General features: G+C 39.9%; 1 protein-coding gene across 1 annotated transcript in view; it reads right to left on the reverse strand.

Annotated features, from left to right (window-relative positions):
- The window catches only part of LOC111139891 (nuclear RNA export factor 3), an 11235-nt gene extending 8587 nt beyond the window's left edge, over window positions 1-2648 (reverse strand). Inside the window, exon 1 of the mRNA XM_022492317.1 lies at window positions 2447-2648. Coding sequence (XP_022348025.1) covers window positions 2447-2648 — 202 coding nt within the window. The remainder of the gene's footprint in view (window positions 1-2446) is intronic.
- Between the last annotated feature and the right edge of the window lie 10425 nt (window positions 2649-13073).

Below are 13073 nucleotides of genomic sequence, written 5' to 3' on the forward strand. Positions count from 1 at the left end.
AGGTCTGTGAATCGCCAGGTTTACACACTTCACAGCACTCACCATAGCACATATCCTCCCCAATGTCCATAACCCCACCCCCTCCCCCCCAGCAACCCTCGGTTTGTTTTGTGAGATTAAGAGGCACTTATGTTTGTCTCCCTCCTGATCCCATCTTCTTTCATTTATTCTTTTCCTACACCCAAACCCCCCCCTGTTGCCTCTCAACTTCCTCATATCAGGGAGATCATATGATAATTGTCTTTCTCTGAATGACTTATTTCACTAAGCATAATACCCTCTAGTTCCATCCACGTAGTCACAAAAGGCAAGACTGCATTTTTTAAAATTTATATTTTTTTAAACATATAATATATTTTTATCCCCAGGGGTACAGGTCTGTGAATCGCCAGGTTTACACACTTCACAGCACTCACCATAGCACATACCCTCCCCAATGTCCATAACCCCACCCCCCTCTCCCGACCCCCCTCCCCCCAGCAACCCTCAGTTTGTTTTGTGAGATTAAGAGTCACTTATGTTTTGTCTCCCTCCCGATCCCATCTTGTTTCATTTATTCTTTTCCTACCCCCCCAAACCCCCCATGTTGCATCTCCACTTCCTCATATCAGGGAGATCATATGATAGTTGTCTTTCTCCAATTGACCTATTTCACTAAGCTTGATACCCTCTACTTCTATCCACGTTGTCGTAAATGGCAAGATTTCATTTCTTTTGATGGCTGCATAGTATTCCAAAAATACATTATAGTCTTAAGGGTAAATGCTACAAGAATGGCTAAAGAATGTTTAACTGCCCAGCCAAAAGAGGTAACAATTTTATATATATATATATATATATATATATATATATATATATATATTTATATATATTTTTATATATATATATATATTAGGGGTGCCTGGGCCTGGGTGGCTTCATCAGTTAAGGGTCCAACTTTTTTTAAGATTTTATTTATCCATTTATTTGAGAGAGAGGAGGAAAGAGAGAGAGAGATGAGGGGGGAGGGGAGGGGCAGAGTGGGAGGGAGAGGGAGATAATCTCAAGCAGACTCCATGCTGAGCAAGAAGCCCAACTCAGAGCTCCATCTCACAATCCCAAGGTCATGACCCAAAGATCATGACCTGACCCGAATCCAAGAGTTGCCACCCAGGCACCCCAAGGGTCTGACTCTTCATTTCAGCTTGGGTCATGATCTCAGGGTTGTGAGATCAAGCCATTCTCTCTCTCCCTCTCCCCCTGCCCCTCCCCACCCCTATCTCCCTCTAAAAGAAAATATTAAATCATTTCAAGGAAAGGAGAGGAAAAGGGCCTTACCACAGGCAGAAATAAATGTGCAGTTAATATGGTATACAGAAACCAAGTTATATCTATATTTACATTAAAAGTTTCAGACTGGATATTCCAAATAGAAAGGTATTACAGGATTGGAAAGAAAACATTCCATCAAATGCTCCATAAGGAGACACATGCAAAATTTAAGGATTTAGAAAATTTGAAAATAAAAATAAAACTTGGCAAAATGTATACCATTTACACACTAACCTACTGAAAGCTGGTATACGCATATTACTAAAGGGAAAGGTATTCTTTCAAGGAGGAAAGAAAAAACATTACTAGAGAAAAGAGGGAGATTTTGTTGTGATGAAAGCTTCAATGCAAAAAGAAGCCACTAATACAGAATTCTAAATTTGTGTGCGTGTCTTAACACAGAACCAAAACATGCAAAGCAAACATGACTGTAAAAGGAGAAATGGATAAATTCATGATTACAGGGGGAAAACACCTCCTTGAGTGACATAAAATGGCAGATATAAATTCCACTAGGTGGAGATTTTAAAATGAGAATTAAGTAAATTAATAAATTTGCTTAATTGGCATGGAACAGTGCACATAACCACTACACATGGAACATTCCAGAATTGGTCATATGCTGGGTTATAAGGCAAACCTCAAGAAATGTCTATGGAGGTAGTACAATCTACCCTGAAGAGCTGATGTAAGAGTCAAGGGTAATGGTGGGTTCTCTGCCCCTCCCCAACCTCTAGTATGTATCCAAAGAATGTTAATTTTCACCACCACCACCGCCAAACCCCCGTCCCCTTTGCCTCCCACTCAGCTAACCTAGAAGACCCTCCCCACTCTCCAAACTCCGGACCTGTGAGGATCACATAAGTCAGGTCTATCCCCTGATAGACGTTGGGGGAAATTCACATCAGCCATGACCACTTCCACAGAAGAGGAGGTTTTTCATGTGGAACCAGGATGGGAATGTCAGGACCCAACAGCTCATTTCCTCAAGAGAGTGGAGAACAGTCAGCCTGGCCCCTCTCCACACTTCCTTTTAATGGGGGTTGGCTGGGTGTCCAGTGGGTGGGGGAAGGAACCTAGAACCCCTCATACCCTCTGGGGACCTGAGACCAAGGCCTCATGCTGACCAACTCACCCATGGTGTGGACTGAAGGCAGTGACCTGTCACCAATGTCCTCCCAGGTTGCTTGTGAAGAGAATCCGTGGGGTCTGGAGCTGGATGTTTGGAGATGATCAGTGACGGCTGCTGAGGAAGGTGAGAGCAGACCACAAACCACTTTGTCAGCGTCACACAAACAAGAAGGAGTCCTTACAGGAAGTCCCTTCCTTAAAGGCATGGGGAAGAGAGCATTGGCTGCCAGAGGAGGCTTTACTTCATATAATTACTGTCCCCTGAATTTGTTACCAGCCTACCAGGGAACTGTTTCCAACTGAATCAGCCCTGCAGAAAAGGCCAACTAGAATCAAGAGGGGTGGGACCCAGGTATCTGCAGCTACAAACAGGGAACTCTGTATGCCAGGCTCTGTATCCACTGCAACACATCTTGTTCCCTCATTCAGCCAACCCAGAGAACTCTGAGTGCCAGCTCTACGGCAGGCTCTGGATTTGCTACATTGCATCTGTTCTGTCATGGATTCCTCACGAAGGGACTCTGATATCAGCTTTGCAAGTTTGCTGTGGCTTAATGAGGTGCCAGAGCTTGTTTGGAGTTATTCAGATGTTACCTGGAGAAACAGAGACTACAGCTGAGCTCCATGGGATGGCAGTGACATGCCCATGCATATGTAGCCTAACTAAATTCTTACTGCAATATGTGGGATTTTTTTTTTTAAGTTAGAGCAAAATAACAGAATGTTCTGAAAATAATCACATGACTGGCATTATCTCTGTAAGGACCTATTTAACCAGAGGCTTCCATTAAGGTTAAACAACAACCTTGTTGTTTAACCCTTAAACTGTCCCTGCTCCCCTTCCCCCAGGGGACTAACTTGAAAACAAGTCCTGGAAACCAGCCCCAGGTAACAAAGCCCAGATACAAGGGTGGGTCAGGCCAGGTGGAAACATCCGATCAGTCGGGGGTTGCATACTCTCTCCCTAGCTACCAAGGAGTATGGGCCCGCCCTTCGGGAGCCTTTTGGGTGCCAATTCTAACAAGAATGTGCCAAATGCCTACTATAGGGTAAATTGTAATTCAACTGGTCACTTATGTGTGATCTAACATGACTGTGGAGTTTCCTGTGTGTATTACAATCTCATTGGCCACCTGTGCATGGCCAGGCCCGGCTGCATGGCCTTTGCCCTTAAAAGCTAGTCTGTGAAACAGAGAAAGGTCGCCCTCTCTGTAAGAGGCGTGGCCCTGGCCTGTCAGTTTGATTCTTGATGCTTGGCGCAGAAGGTAAGTAAGAATTTACAGAAGTCAGTCCAGCTTTGCTTGACCTTCGCTTTATATCAGTCTCGCTCCTTTAATCACAAACAAACTTACCCTCCCCCACCAAAAAAACAAAAGAAACCAAAAACAACACACACACACACACACACACACACACACACACACACACACACCCCAGACCTGGAAACTAAAAAGGAAATAGCAGAGTTTGGTGAGTCACTGTAATGAGACTAGAATGAAACAAATCATGCCTTTTCCTTTACCAAAAAATATAGTCAGCATAGGTAGATGCCCCTTGTGGTCAGAGACAACTGTAGTTCTGAAAGTCTCAGACCAGAAGGCTTTGCAAAGCATAAAGAAGGAGGGAGGCACCTGGGTTCCAGTGCATTAGTGAGAACACTCTGGAATTTTCCACTACTCTTTGGAATTTTCTACTCTTTGCCCACAATCCCTTCCTGGATCTCCATGCCCTGAGAGAGAAAATTCAGTCCCTGAGAGAGGTGAAGAAAACTCTGACATTTGGGGGCAAAGGAAGTGTAAGACAGAAACACGTGCGAGCACGCGTGCACACACACACACACACACACACAAACTGTTAAATCTAAAGCTGAAATTTATATTTGCTAATTAAACAGCATCATATGAACATTTTCATAACATGGTAAGTATATGTGAACTTTTCTTGTGAATTGGCTATTAGATGTTTTCAAGTGTTTCTCTCAACAAATTTGCCTAATTGCAAAATGCTAAACATTAAAATGTATACTTAGAAAATGAAATCATTCTGCACCTTCCATCTGTATGATCCCCTTACCCCAACTCACAAATATACAAGACATCCAATGTAAATAGATTGGTACACATTTTCCAGAGGTGTTTCTCTTTATGTAACATGTACTCCTACCTTAATATATTTGTGTAGTTATGTGGTTATAGATACACACTTTTAAAAATTTGCAATCACATAAGTAATTTTCTACAAATTGATTTTTTCACTTACTTATTACAACATCTCCAGGTTGCCATTTCTTCAGTTAATGCGGTGTGGCATCTTTCCAGATGTGTACTGGAGAAGCATTTTTCTTTTTATGTAAATAATTTGTTATTGTTTGTCCCTTTCTCCACTGATAAACAAAAGTCCTCCATTTTCTAGCCCAGCAGCACGAATTCTGTAATGTTTGCAAAAATGTACTCCCATCTTTTCAAACTTTTATTTTTTTTCTTTTGATAGTACAGAAATTGCTTTAATTTTCATGGGTTTTCTTCATTTAAAAACAATACAGCTACAACAGAAAACAAAACAAGAAACACTTAGGGTTGCATCAAATACTAGCCCAGTGAGAATTCATCATTCAAAGCATCGAAGACTTCAGGGCACAATGGAAAAAAGCTTCACACCTAATTTTACGTGTGTAAATAAATGGGGAAAATAACTGAATAAGGTTATTGGAGATACCATGTAAAGTGCCTCTGGCTTAAAATAATTCTGTAAATGATCATTTCCTTCCCTCCATGGAGGTCGCTTTTCCTCTGCTTCTGGTTGAGACCCACACACACCACCCCCAGGACAGTGGTATCCTTATGGCCCCCTATCCAGGCCTCCAGGCCTGGAGAATGGGATTTCATCTCCACCATCATCTTTAAGACAAAGGCACTGGGGAAAAGGTTGTTTGAGTACCCTGTCAGCATGACATGAACACCTGGGGCATTCAAAACCAGATATGTGACTCAAGAAAGACTTTTAACTCTGTTACAAATTTAATTGGACAAATTAAAAGGAAGCTAAAGAAAAAAAAAAAAAAAAACCTTCTCTATCCCAAACAGAAATGTCACATATAAAGAACACAAATTATTGGGAAAATGCATGGAATGTGTTTTAGAGGCAAATGTTTAATATCCTATTATATACATAAATCTGATTAAGGAAAGATTATCATTTGAAGTCCACTGAAATAATTCAAATAAGAGCTATACATTACAAATTTATAAGATTAAACATGTACAAAACAATTACACATGCATGTATGTATGTTTGTGTGTGCATATATTTCCGTGTGTGTGTGTGTGTGTGTGTGTGTATAACATGGAGAATTGCATATACAGATTGTGGGCAAAATTTTGAAGAATACTTATGTTCGTGTAAATGTACTTATATATTACTGTGCACAGGGAAGTATATCTGGGGAATATAAATGAAATTATCAAGGAAATACATCTTGCGGTGAAGATAAAAAATTCATACAAAAATATTTTTTCAATAAATACACGTTCCTACATTGCATTTGATTTTGAAATAAACACATTAACCTGAAATCCAAAAAAACTGACATAAGATTTTACAGCATGGTAGTATATACCCAGTTGGAAATTTCCCTACAAAAATTGTATATGTGTGTGTGGCTTAATTGTATATATCCAAATCCATATAGTTTCTTCCACATTATTTCTGTCTCTCAATCACACGCCTATAGGTTTCCTGTTATAGTTGTTACATATGTACATATATGTATATATATCGGTTCCTGTTATAGTTGGGAGAGAAGGGCTAAAGAAAAGTTCTTGCTGCTGAATTTAATGTGCATGGGCTCTGACTCACCCTCAATGCTTCCTTTGCCACAAAATCTCCAGAAGTTTCCCTCTGACTGGGGCCTTGCTCCCTTCCTCCTTCCTCCTTCCAAGGTTCCCTGGTAAGTGACGGCTAAGCTGCCATTCTAGATATGTTCATCAGATGACATGGACCTCCAATTCCTGAATTTTCTCCAGTGAAAAATATTATTTGGGAAATGGAGAGAAGAATCATTTAAAAGTTACATTTTGCACTGTGAGTGATGAAAGGGCATATAAATCAAAATCATGCTCAAACTTCTTTACCTAATGATTTTCTTCTTCTTTGTGGTTTCACGGAGCAAAATCATAGTAATAACATCACACAACTTTTAGAGGGCTGGTGGAGATTATAAGCCTGAGGTGGGAGCAGAGAGGGCAGAAAGGGTTCAGGAAATTTCTACAATTGTCTTGTTAAGTATTAGAAAGTTTTTCTCAGCATGCCAAACTGCTGTGTAAGGAATTTCCACACTGGTTTTCCCAAGGGATGAGGCAGGTTATAAGGTATTTCCTTCCTGTTGTATCTGGTTAGTCCCCACCCTCTCCTATTCTGTTGGCTAATGCCTCCTTAGCCTCCAGTCTCAGTTTAAACATTCACTTCCTGTGAGAAGTCTCAGACACACCCTACTGGTTTGATTACCTTTAGGCATCTAGTCACTCCATCACCTTTACCGTCTCCAGGGACACATTTCCTGTGAAATGGGACAAAAGACTGTGAGCTCAAACGTTCTCCTGGGCTGTGGCTCCACAGGGTGGGATAAAGATTCTGAAGCTTTTCAAATATTTTACCTGAAGATTTGCCACGGATTTGTCTCTCCTACTTTTGAGGGGGATGTTCAGGACACAGGTCCGTTCAGAAATTGAACTCTAGGGTTGTTCCACAGACAACAGTGAGGGCGTGTACCTCAGAGAAGCTGTCGAGGCTGCAGACTGATGCTTTGTTCTCTAAAAAGAGCCAACGAAAGTACTGTAATGACAGTCTGTGAGTTTTAGGAGATGTGGTTTTGCATGGCAGGGAACAAGTGAAACTTCCAGAGGTAGAATTGTGGGTTAGAAAGTTGTTCGTAGAGGTGGTGATATTTCCTTCACTCTGAAGCATAATTAACATACAGCATTATATTAGATTCACGTGTACAATATAGTGATTCAATAATTTTGTACATTACTCAGTACTCCTCACAGTAAATGAACTCTTAATGCCCTTTATCTATTTCACCTATCCCTCCACCCACCTCCTCTCTGGTAACCACCAATTTGTTCTCTTTAAGAGTCTGTTTTCTTTTCTTTTCTTTTCTTTTTTCTTTTCTTTTCTTTTCTTTTCTTTTCTTTTCTTTTCTTTTCTTTTCTTTTCTTTCTTTCTTTCTTTCTTCTTCTCTTCGTCTTTTTTTCCCTCTAGTCATGTGTTTTGTTTCCTAAATTCCAACTATAGTGAAATAATATATTATTTGTCTTTTTCTGACTAATTTATTTCACTTTGCATTGTAAACTCCAGGTCCACCCATGTTGTTGTGAATGGCAAAATCTCATTCTTTTTTATGGCTGAGTGATATTCCATCACACAAACACACACACCATGGTATATATACCATATATACTCAACTATAGATAGATAGGTAGATAGATGTACACCATATGTATGTGTGCGTGTATATACAATATCTATCTATCTATCTATATCTAGATAGATAGATATCTAGATACATATCTATCTATCTAGATAGATAGATATCTAGATATAGATGATAGATAGATAGATAGATAGATAAATATAGATGATAGATAGATAGATAGATAGATAGATATACCACGTCTCCTTTATCGAAATGAGGGAACAGAAGGCAAGCTGAGGGCAAAGCAGAAGCTGACACCCCGCAAACCACCTCCCATGGGATATATGCGACTTTCCTCAGGCGCTCCTGGCTGCCCTAAGGGAAAAACAAATAGTTATCTTGTAGAGATCCCAATACTGCAAGACCTGAGTCTCACTTAATTTACAAATGTCCTAGTGATTTACAAGGAAGAAGCTTTCTTATCAATAACCTAACTTCCAGAGGCCCATAACTCAGTTCCTGAAACCCTAACATCATCCTCCCCTCCATAAAATGGAGGGAGGCTAAGGTGGAAGGAAATATAAATAAAGTTGAATTTCCTCTAAACCTAAAGTTCATGGACAGGGACGTGTGACATTCCACCAAAAAACTCCCAACTGTCTTCATGTTGGTACCTCATTAGAGAAAAAACAAAAACAAAAACAAAAACAAAGCAGCTTGTCTTGACAATAACCAGGACTCCATTATCCTGAGAGTCTTCTTTACCATAGGACAGCCCTTCTGAACACCCGCTTTGTCCTCACCTCCCCAACTCCTGAGTATATAATCAGTCACTCCTCGGGATCACAGAGCAGCAGCTCTTTCTGCCCACAGGTCCTGTTCCCATGCTTTAATTAAATCACCTTTTTGCACCAGAGATGTCTTAAGAATTCTTTCTTAGTCATCAGCTCTGGACCTCACTTATATTCTAAAACTTCATCACATTCACCTATGGATGGATATTTGGGTTACTTCCATATCTTGGCTACTGTAAAAAATGCTGCAACAAACATAGGGGTGCATATAGCTTTTCAAATCAGTGTCTTCATTTTCTTTGGCTATATACTCAGTAGTGGAATTACTGTATCACATGGTAATTCTATTTTTAATTTTCTGAGGAAGCTCCATACAGTTTTCCACAGTGTCTGTACCAATTTGCATTCCCACCAACAGTGCACCTTTTTCTCCACATCCTTGTCAACAAGTTTGGAGCTTTTTAAATAATTTGCTTTGTGAGATGTTCTTAAATATATTTCAGAATATTTAAATGAATTTCAAAAATCATAAAAAAAAAAAACACTAAAGAAGGAAACAAAAATTTCCATTAGCCCCCAAGGAGATCTCATCTTTCCTTATATTCTCACTAATTATGTATGTAATATGACACTGACTTCTATTTTAATCTACATAATAACGGTTAATCCCTTTGATGTAACCACAAAGTCCACATGGTCATTCCTTCTTTACAGATGAGGAAACTGAGCCTCAGATTCCAGGCATGGCTGAGGCTAAAGCACCTGTGTGATCTTCACTGCCTTGTGATTTCAGTAAATTCTGGCAAGGACCCCATGAAGAAGAGAATCCTCACTCCCTGAACAGGGAAGTTGGTGCTTGGGGCCTTAATGTCCCACACTGTCACATGTCATGCTCCTATTCATTGGCTGAGCCCAGAATGGAACCCACATCTTCTGAAGCCAAAACCTTTACTCTTCCTACTGCTTCACCTGGTCTTGCATTAATTATTAGATATACTTTTTTAGGCTTTGTTTATGAACATAATGGGAATTCACACTCAGTTTAGACAGTGTGGAAAATACACTCAAGAATGGGGGGAGAAATGCAAATAACTAGCAACGCCACAGAACATTCACAAACATAGTAAACCTTTGGGGTTCCCTTTCTGACACCTGGAAACTATTTAAAATTCTAGCTTCGATTTATTGTGACAATTGGAGACAATTCCTTGTTTCTATTTCTACTATTTATCACTCTGACATCTGTTACGCAGATATTGCTTTTAACAGAGAAGGAAAGTTATGTATCCTTTCTCCATGAAAACGAATGAACAATTGTAAGAATGTCATTGGCAAGCCCTGGGGGAATATGTGTTTCTCAAAAAGGATTTGTCTTCTCAAAATTAAGGACTTTCATTTTTAAGCGTTACAATTAAAATCTGCATTACAACATGTTTGCTGATAGGTAACACAAACTACAGAATTTGAGGTTAAGATGAAGATGCCTTCATACATATTCATGGGCGCTTTGAACAAAAACCCTTGAACCTGACTAATTTGGCCGTGCACCAAAACCCAGTTGGAGGACCATTCGTTACTTTCTCAAAACAAATATGGCTGGATACAAAGCAATCCTTGACCTCCCATCAAAACGATCCATTTTCAGGAGCTGGGAAAAGAAGTTATTTGGCAGAAGGCATGAGCACAGGGTGTTTGCTTAAAGTGTAGAGGTGAATGTCCACAATGGAAGGACAACTGACTTTCTACTCGTGAAAGTGAGATGTACACATTACACAGTAGATTCAGCACTAAAGTGAACATGGGAAGAAAATGGTTGAAAACCTCAAACATGACAAGCTTTCCCCTGTAGAAATCCCAGGGAGATGTGATAGTGCCTTGTGCGAGCATAAACAGCCACACCTCACTTATTTCAACCTGGTCCTCACCCTTAACTGGCTGCCACAGCCTAGGATCTGCCTGTTGCTTCACTTCCTTATGTGAAAAATGGACCCCAGGACAAATTCAGTTTGTTTGTTTTCTTCCCCCCATGCTGGCTTCATCTTTAAGACAGGGTAGTGCCAAATCTCACTGGTTGTAGACCTGTGAACAGGAGGGAAGCAGATCTGGATTTGAGCCCCGTTTCCATTACCTTCTAGCATAGTGGTACCCAAGTTTGTTCACCATGCACTTAGGTGAGAAAAAAAAAATAATGTAGAGACCTTTTCCTCTGTATAACTGGTCTGGTTCTCTGCAGTGGTTCCACCTACACCTGGCTTTGTCCACACTAGCAAACTCTGTCTCTCTCCTTGAGAATATGCACAGTCTCTCAAATTTTTCTTGCTGTCTACCCAACCATTCTCCATCACGAAATCACCTGACACTCGCAGCTGGGTCATATTGCTCTCCTGTTGATCATCAGCCATCACACTGAACACCAACATCACACTAAGTCACCCTGTGACCATGATAATAATAAAGTGAGATTTTAAAAAAGAACCAACAAGAGCACAGTCAATACAGTAAAGTTGCAGGATGCACATTCAACATACAGAAATTAGCTACACGTCTGTATACTAACAGTAAACCACTGAAAATAAGATACCAATAAAATAATCACGTTTACACTAGCATCAAAAACAATAAAATACTTACAAATCAATTTAACCAAGAAGGTGAAATATCTATATGCTGAATTGATGAGACGAAGACACAAATAAATGGAATGATACTCCATGTTCGTGGATGGAAAGAATTAATATTGTTAAAATATCCACACTACCCCCATATAATCTATAGATTCAGTGTGATCCCTATCAAAATACCAATGCCATTTTTGCACAAACAGAACCAAAAAGAAACACTTAAATTCGTATGGAACCACAAAAGACCCAGAATAGCCAAAGCAATTTGAGAAAGAAGAACAAAGCTGGAGGCATCACACCTCCTGATTTTCAACTATAGTACAAAGCCATCATAATCAAACAGTATGGTACTGGCATAAAAACCTACACATGGACCAGTGGAACAGAACAGAGAGCCCAGAAATCAACCCACACATAACCAGTCAACTAATATTTAATAAGAGAGCCAAGAATATTCAACGAGGAAAGGACAGTTGGTTCAAAAAAATGGTGCTGGCAAAATACCAACAGCATTTTTTAGAATGTTGGGATGAACAATCCTAAAATTTGTATGGAAACAGAAAAGACCCCAAATGCTAAGGAAATGTTGAAAAATAAAAACAAAGCTAGGGGTAACGCGTTGTCTGATTTCAAGCTATATTATGTAGCTGTGATCACCAAGACAGCATGGTACTGGCACAAAAACAGACACATAGACCAATGGAACAGAATGGAGAGCCCAGATATGGACCCCTCAACTCTATGGTCAAACAATCTTCGACAAAGCACAAAAAAATATCCAATGGAAAAAAGACAGTCTCTTCCATAAGTGGTGCTGGGAATATTGGACAGCTATATACAGACGAATGAAACTGGACCATTCACTTACACCATACACAAAGATAATTCTAAATGGATGACTGACCTTAGTGTAAGACAGGAATCCATCAAAATCCTAGAGAAGAATATAGGCAGGAACCTCTTTGACATCGGCCACAGCAACTTCTTTCAAGACACCTCTCTGAAGATAAGGGAAATAGAAGCAAAAATGAATTTCTGGGACTTCATCAAGATAAAAAGTTTCTGCACAGCAAAGGAAACAGTCAACAAAACAAAGAGGCAACCCGCAGAATGGAAGAAGATATTTGCAAATGACACTGCAAAGGGCTGATTTCCAAGCTCTATAAAGAACTTCTCAAACTCAACACCCAACGAACAGATAATCACGTCAAAAATTGGGCAGAAGATGTGAACAGGCACTTCTCCAAAGAAGACATACAAATGGCTAACAGACATATGAAAAAGTGTTCATCATCATTAACCATCAGGGAAATTTAAATCAAAACCACACTGAGATACCAGTTTACACCAGTTAGAATTGCAAAAGCAGACAAGGCAAGAAACAACAAATGTTGCAGAAGTTGTGGAGAAAGGGTGACCCTGTTACAACGTTGGTGGAAATGTAAGTTGGTGCAGCCATTTTGGAAAACAGTGTGGAGGTTCCTCAAAAAATTAAAAATAGAGCTACCCTATAACCCAGCAATTGCACAACTGGATATTTACCTCAACGATACAGATATAGTGAAAAGAAGGGCCACGTGCACCCCAATGTTCATAGCAGCAATGTCCAAAATAGCCAAACTGTGGAAAGAGCCTAAACGCCCTTCAACAGACAAATCAATAAAGAAGAATGGTCCATATACACAATGTAATATTACTCAGCCATCAGAAAGGATGAATACCCAACTTTTGCATCAACTTGGATGGGACTGGAGGAGATTATGCTGAGTTAAATAATTCAAAGAGAGAAAGACAATCATCATA

The sequence above is a fragment of the Enhydra lutris genome, unplaced genomic scaffold, assembly GCF_002288905.1.
Source record: "Enhydra lutris kenyoni isolate GAN:26980312 unplaced genomic scaffold, ASM228890v2 scaffoldscaffold123, whole genome shotgun sequence".
Lineage (NCBI taxonomy): Eukaryota > Metazoa > Chordata > Mammalia > Carnivora > Mustelidae > Enhydra > Enhydra lutris.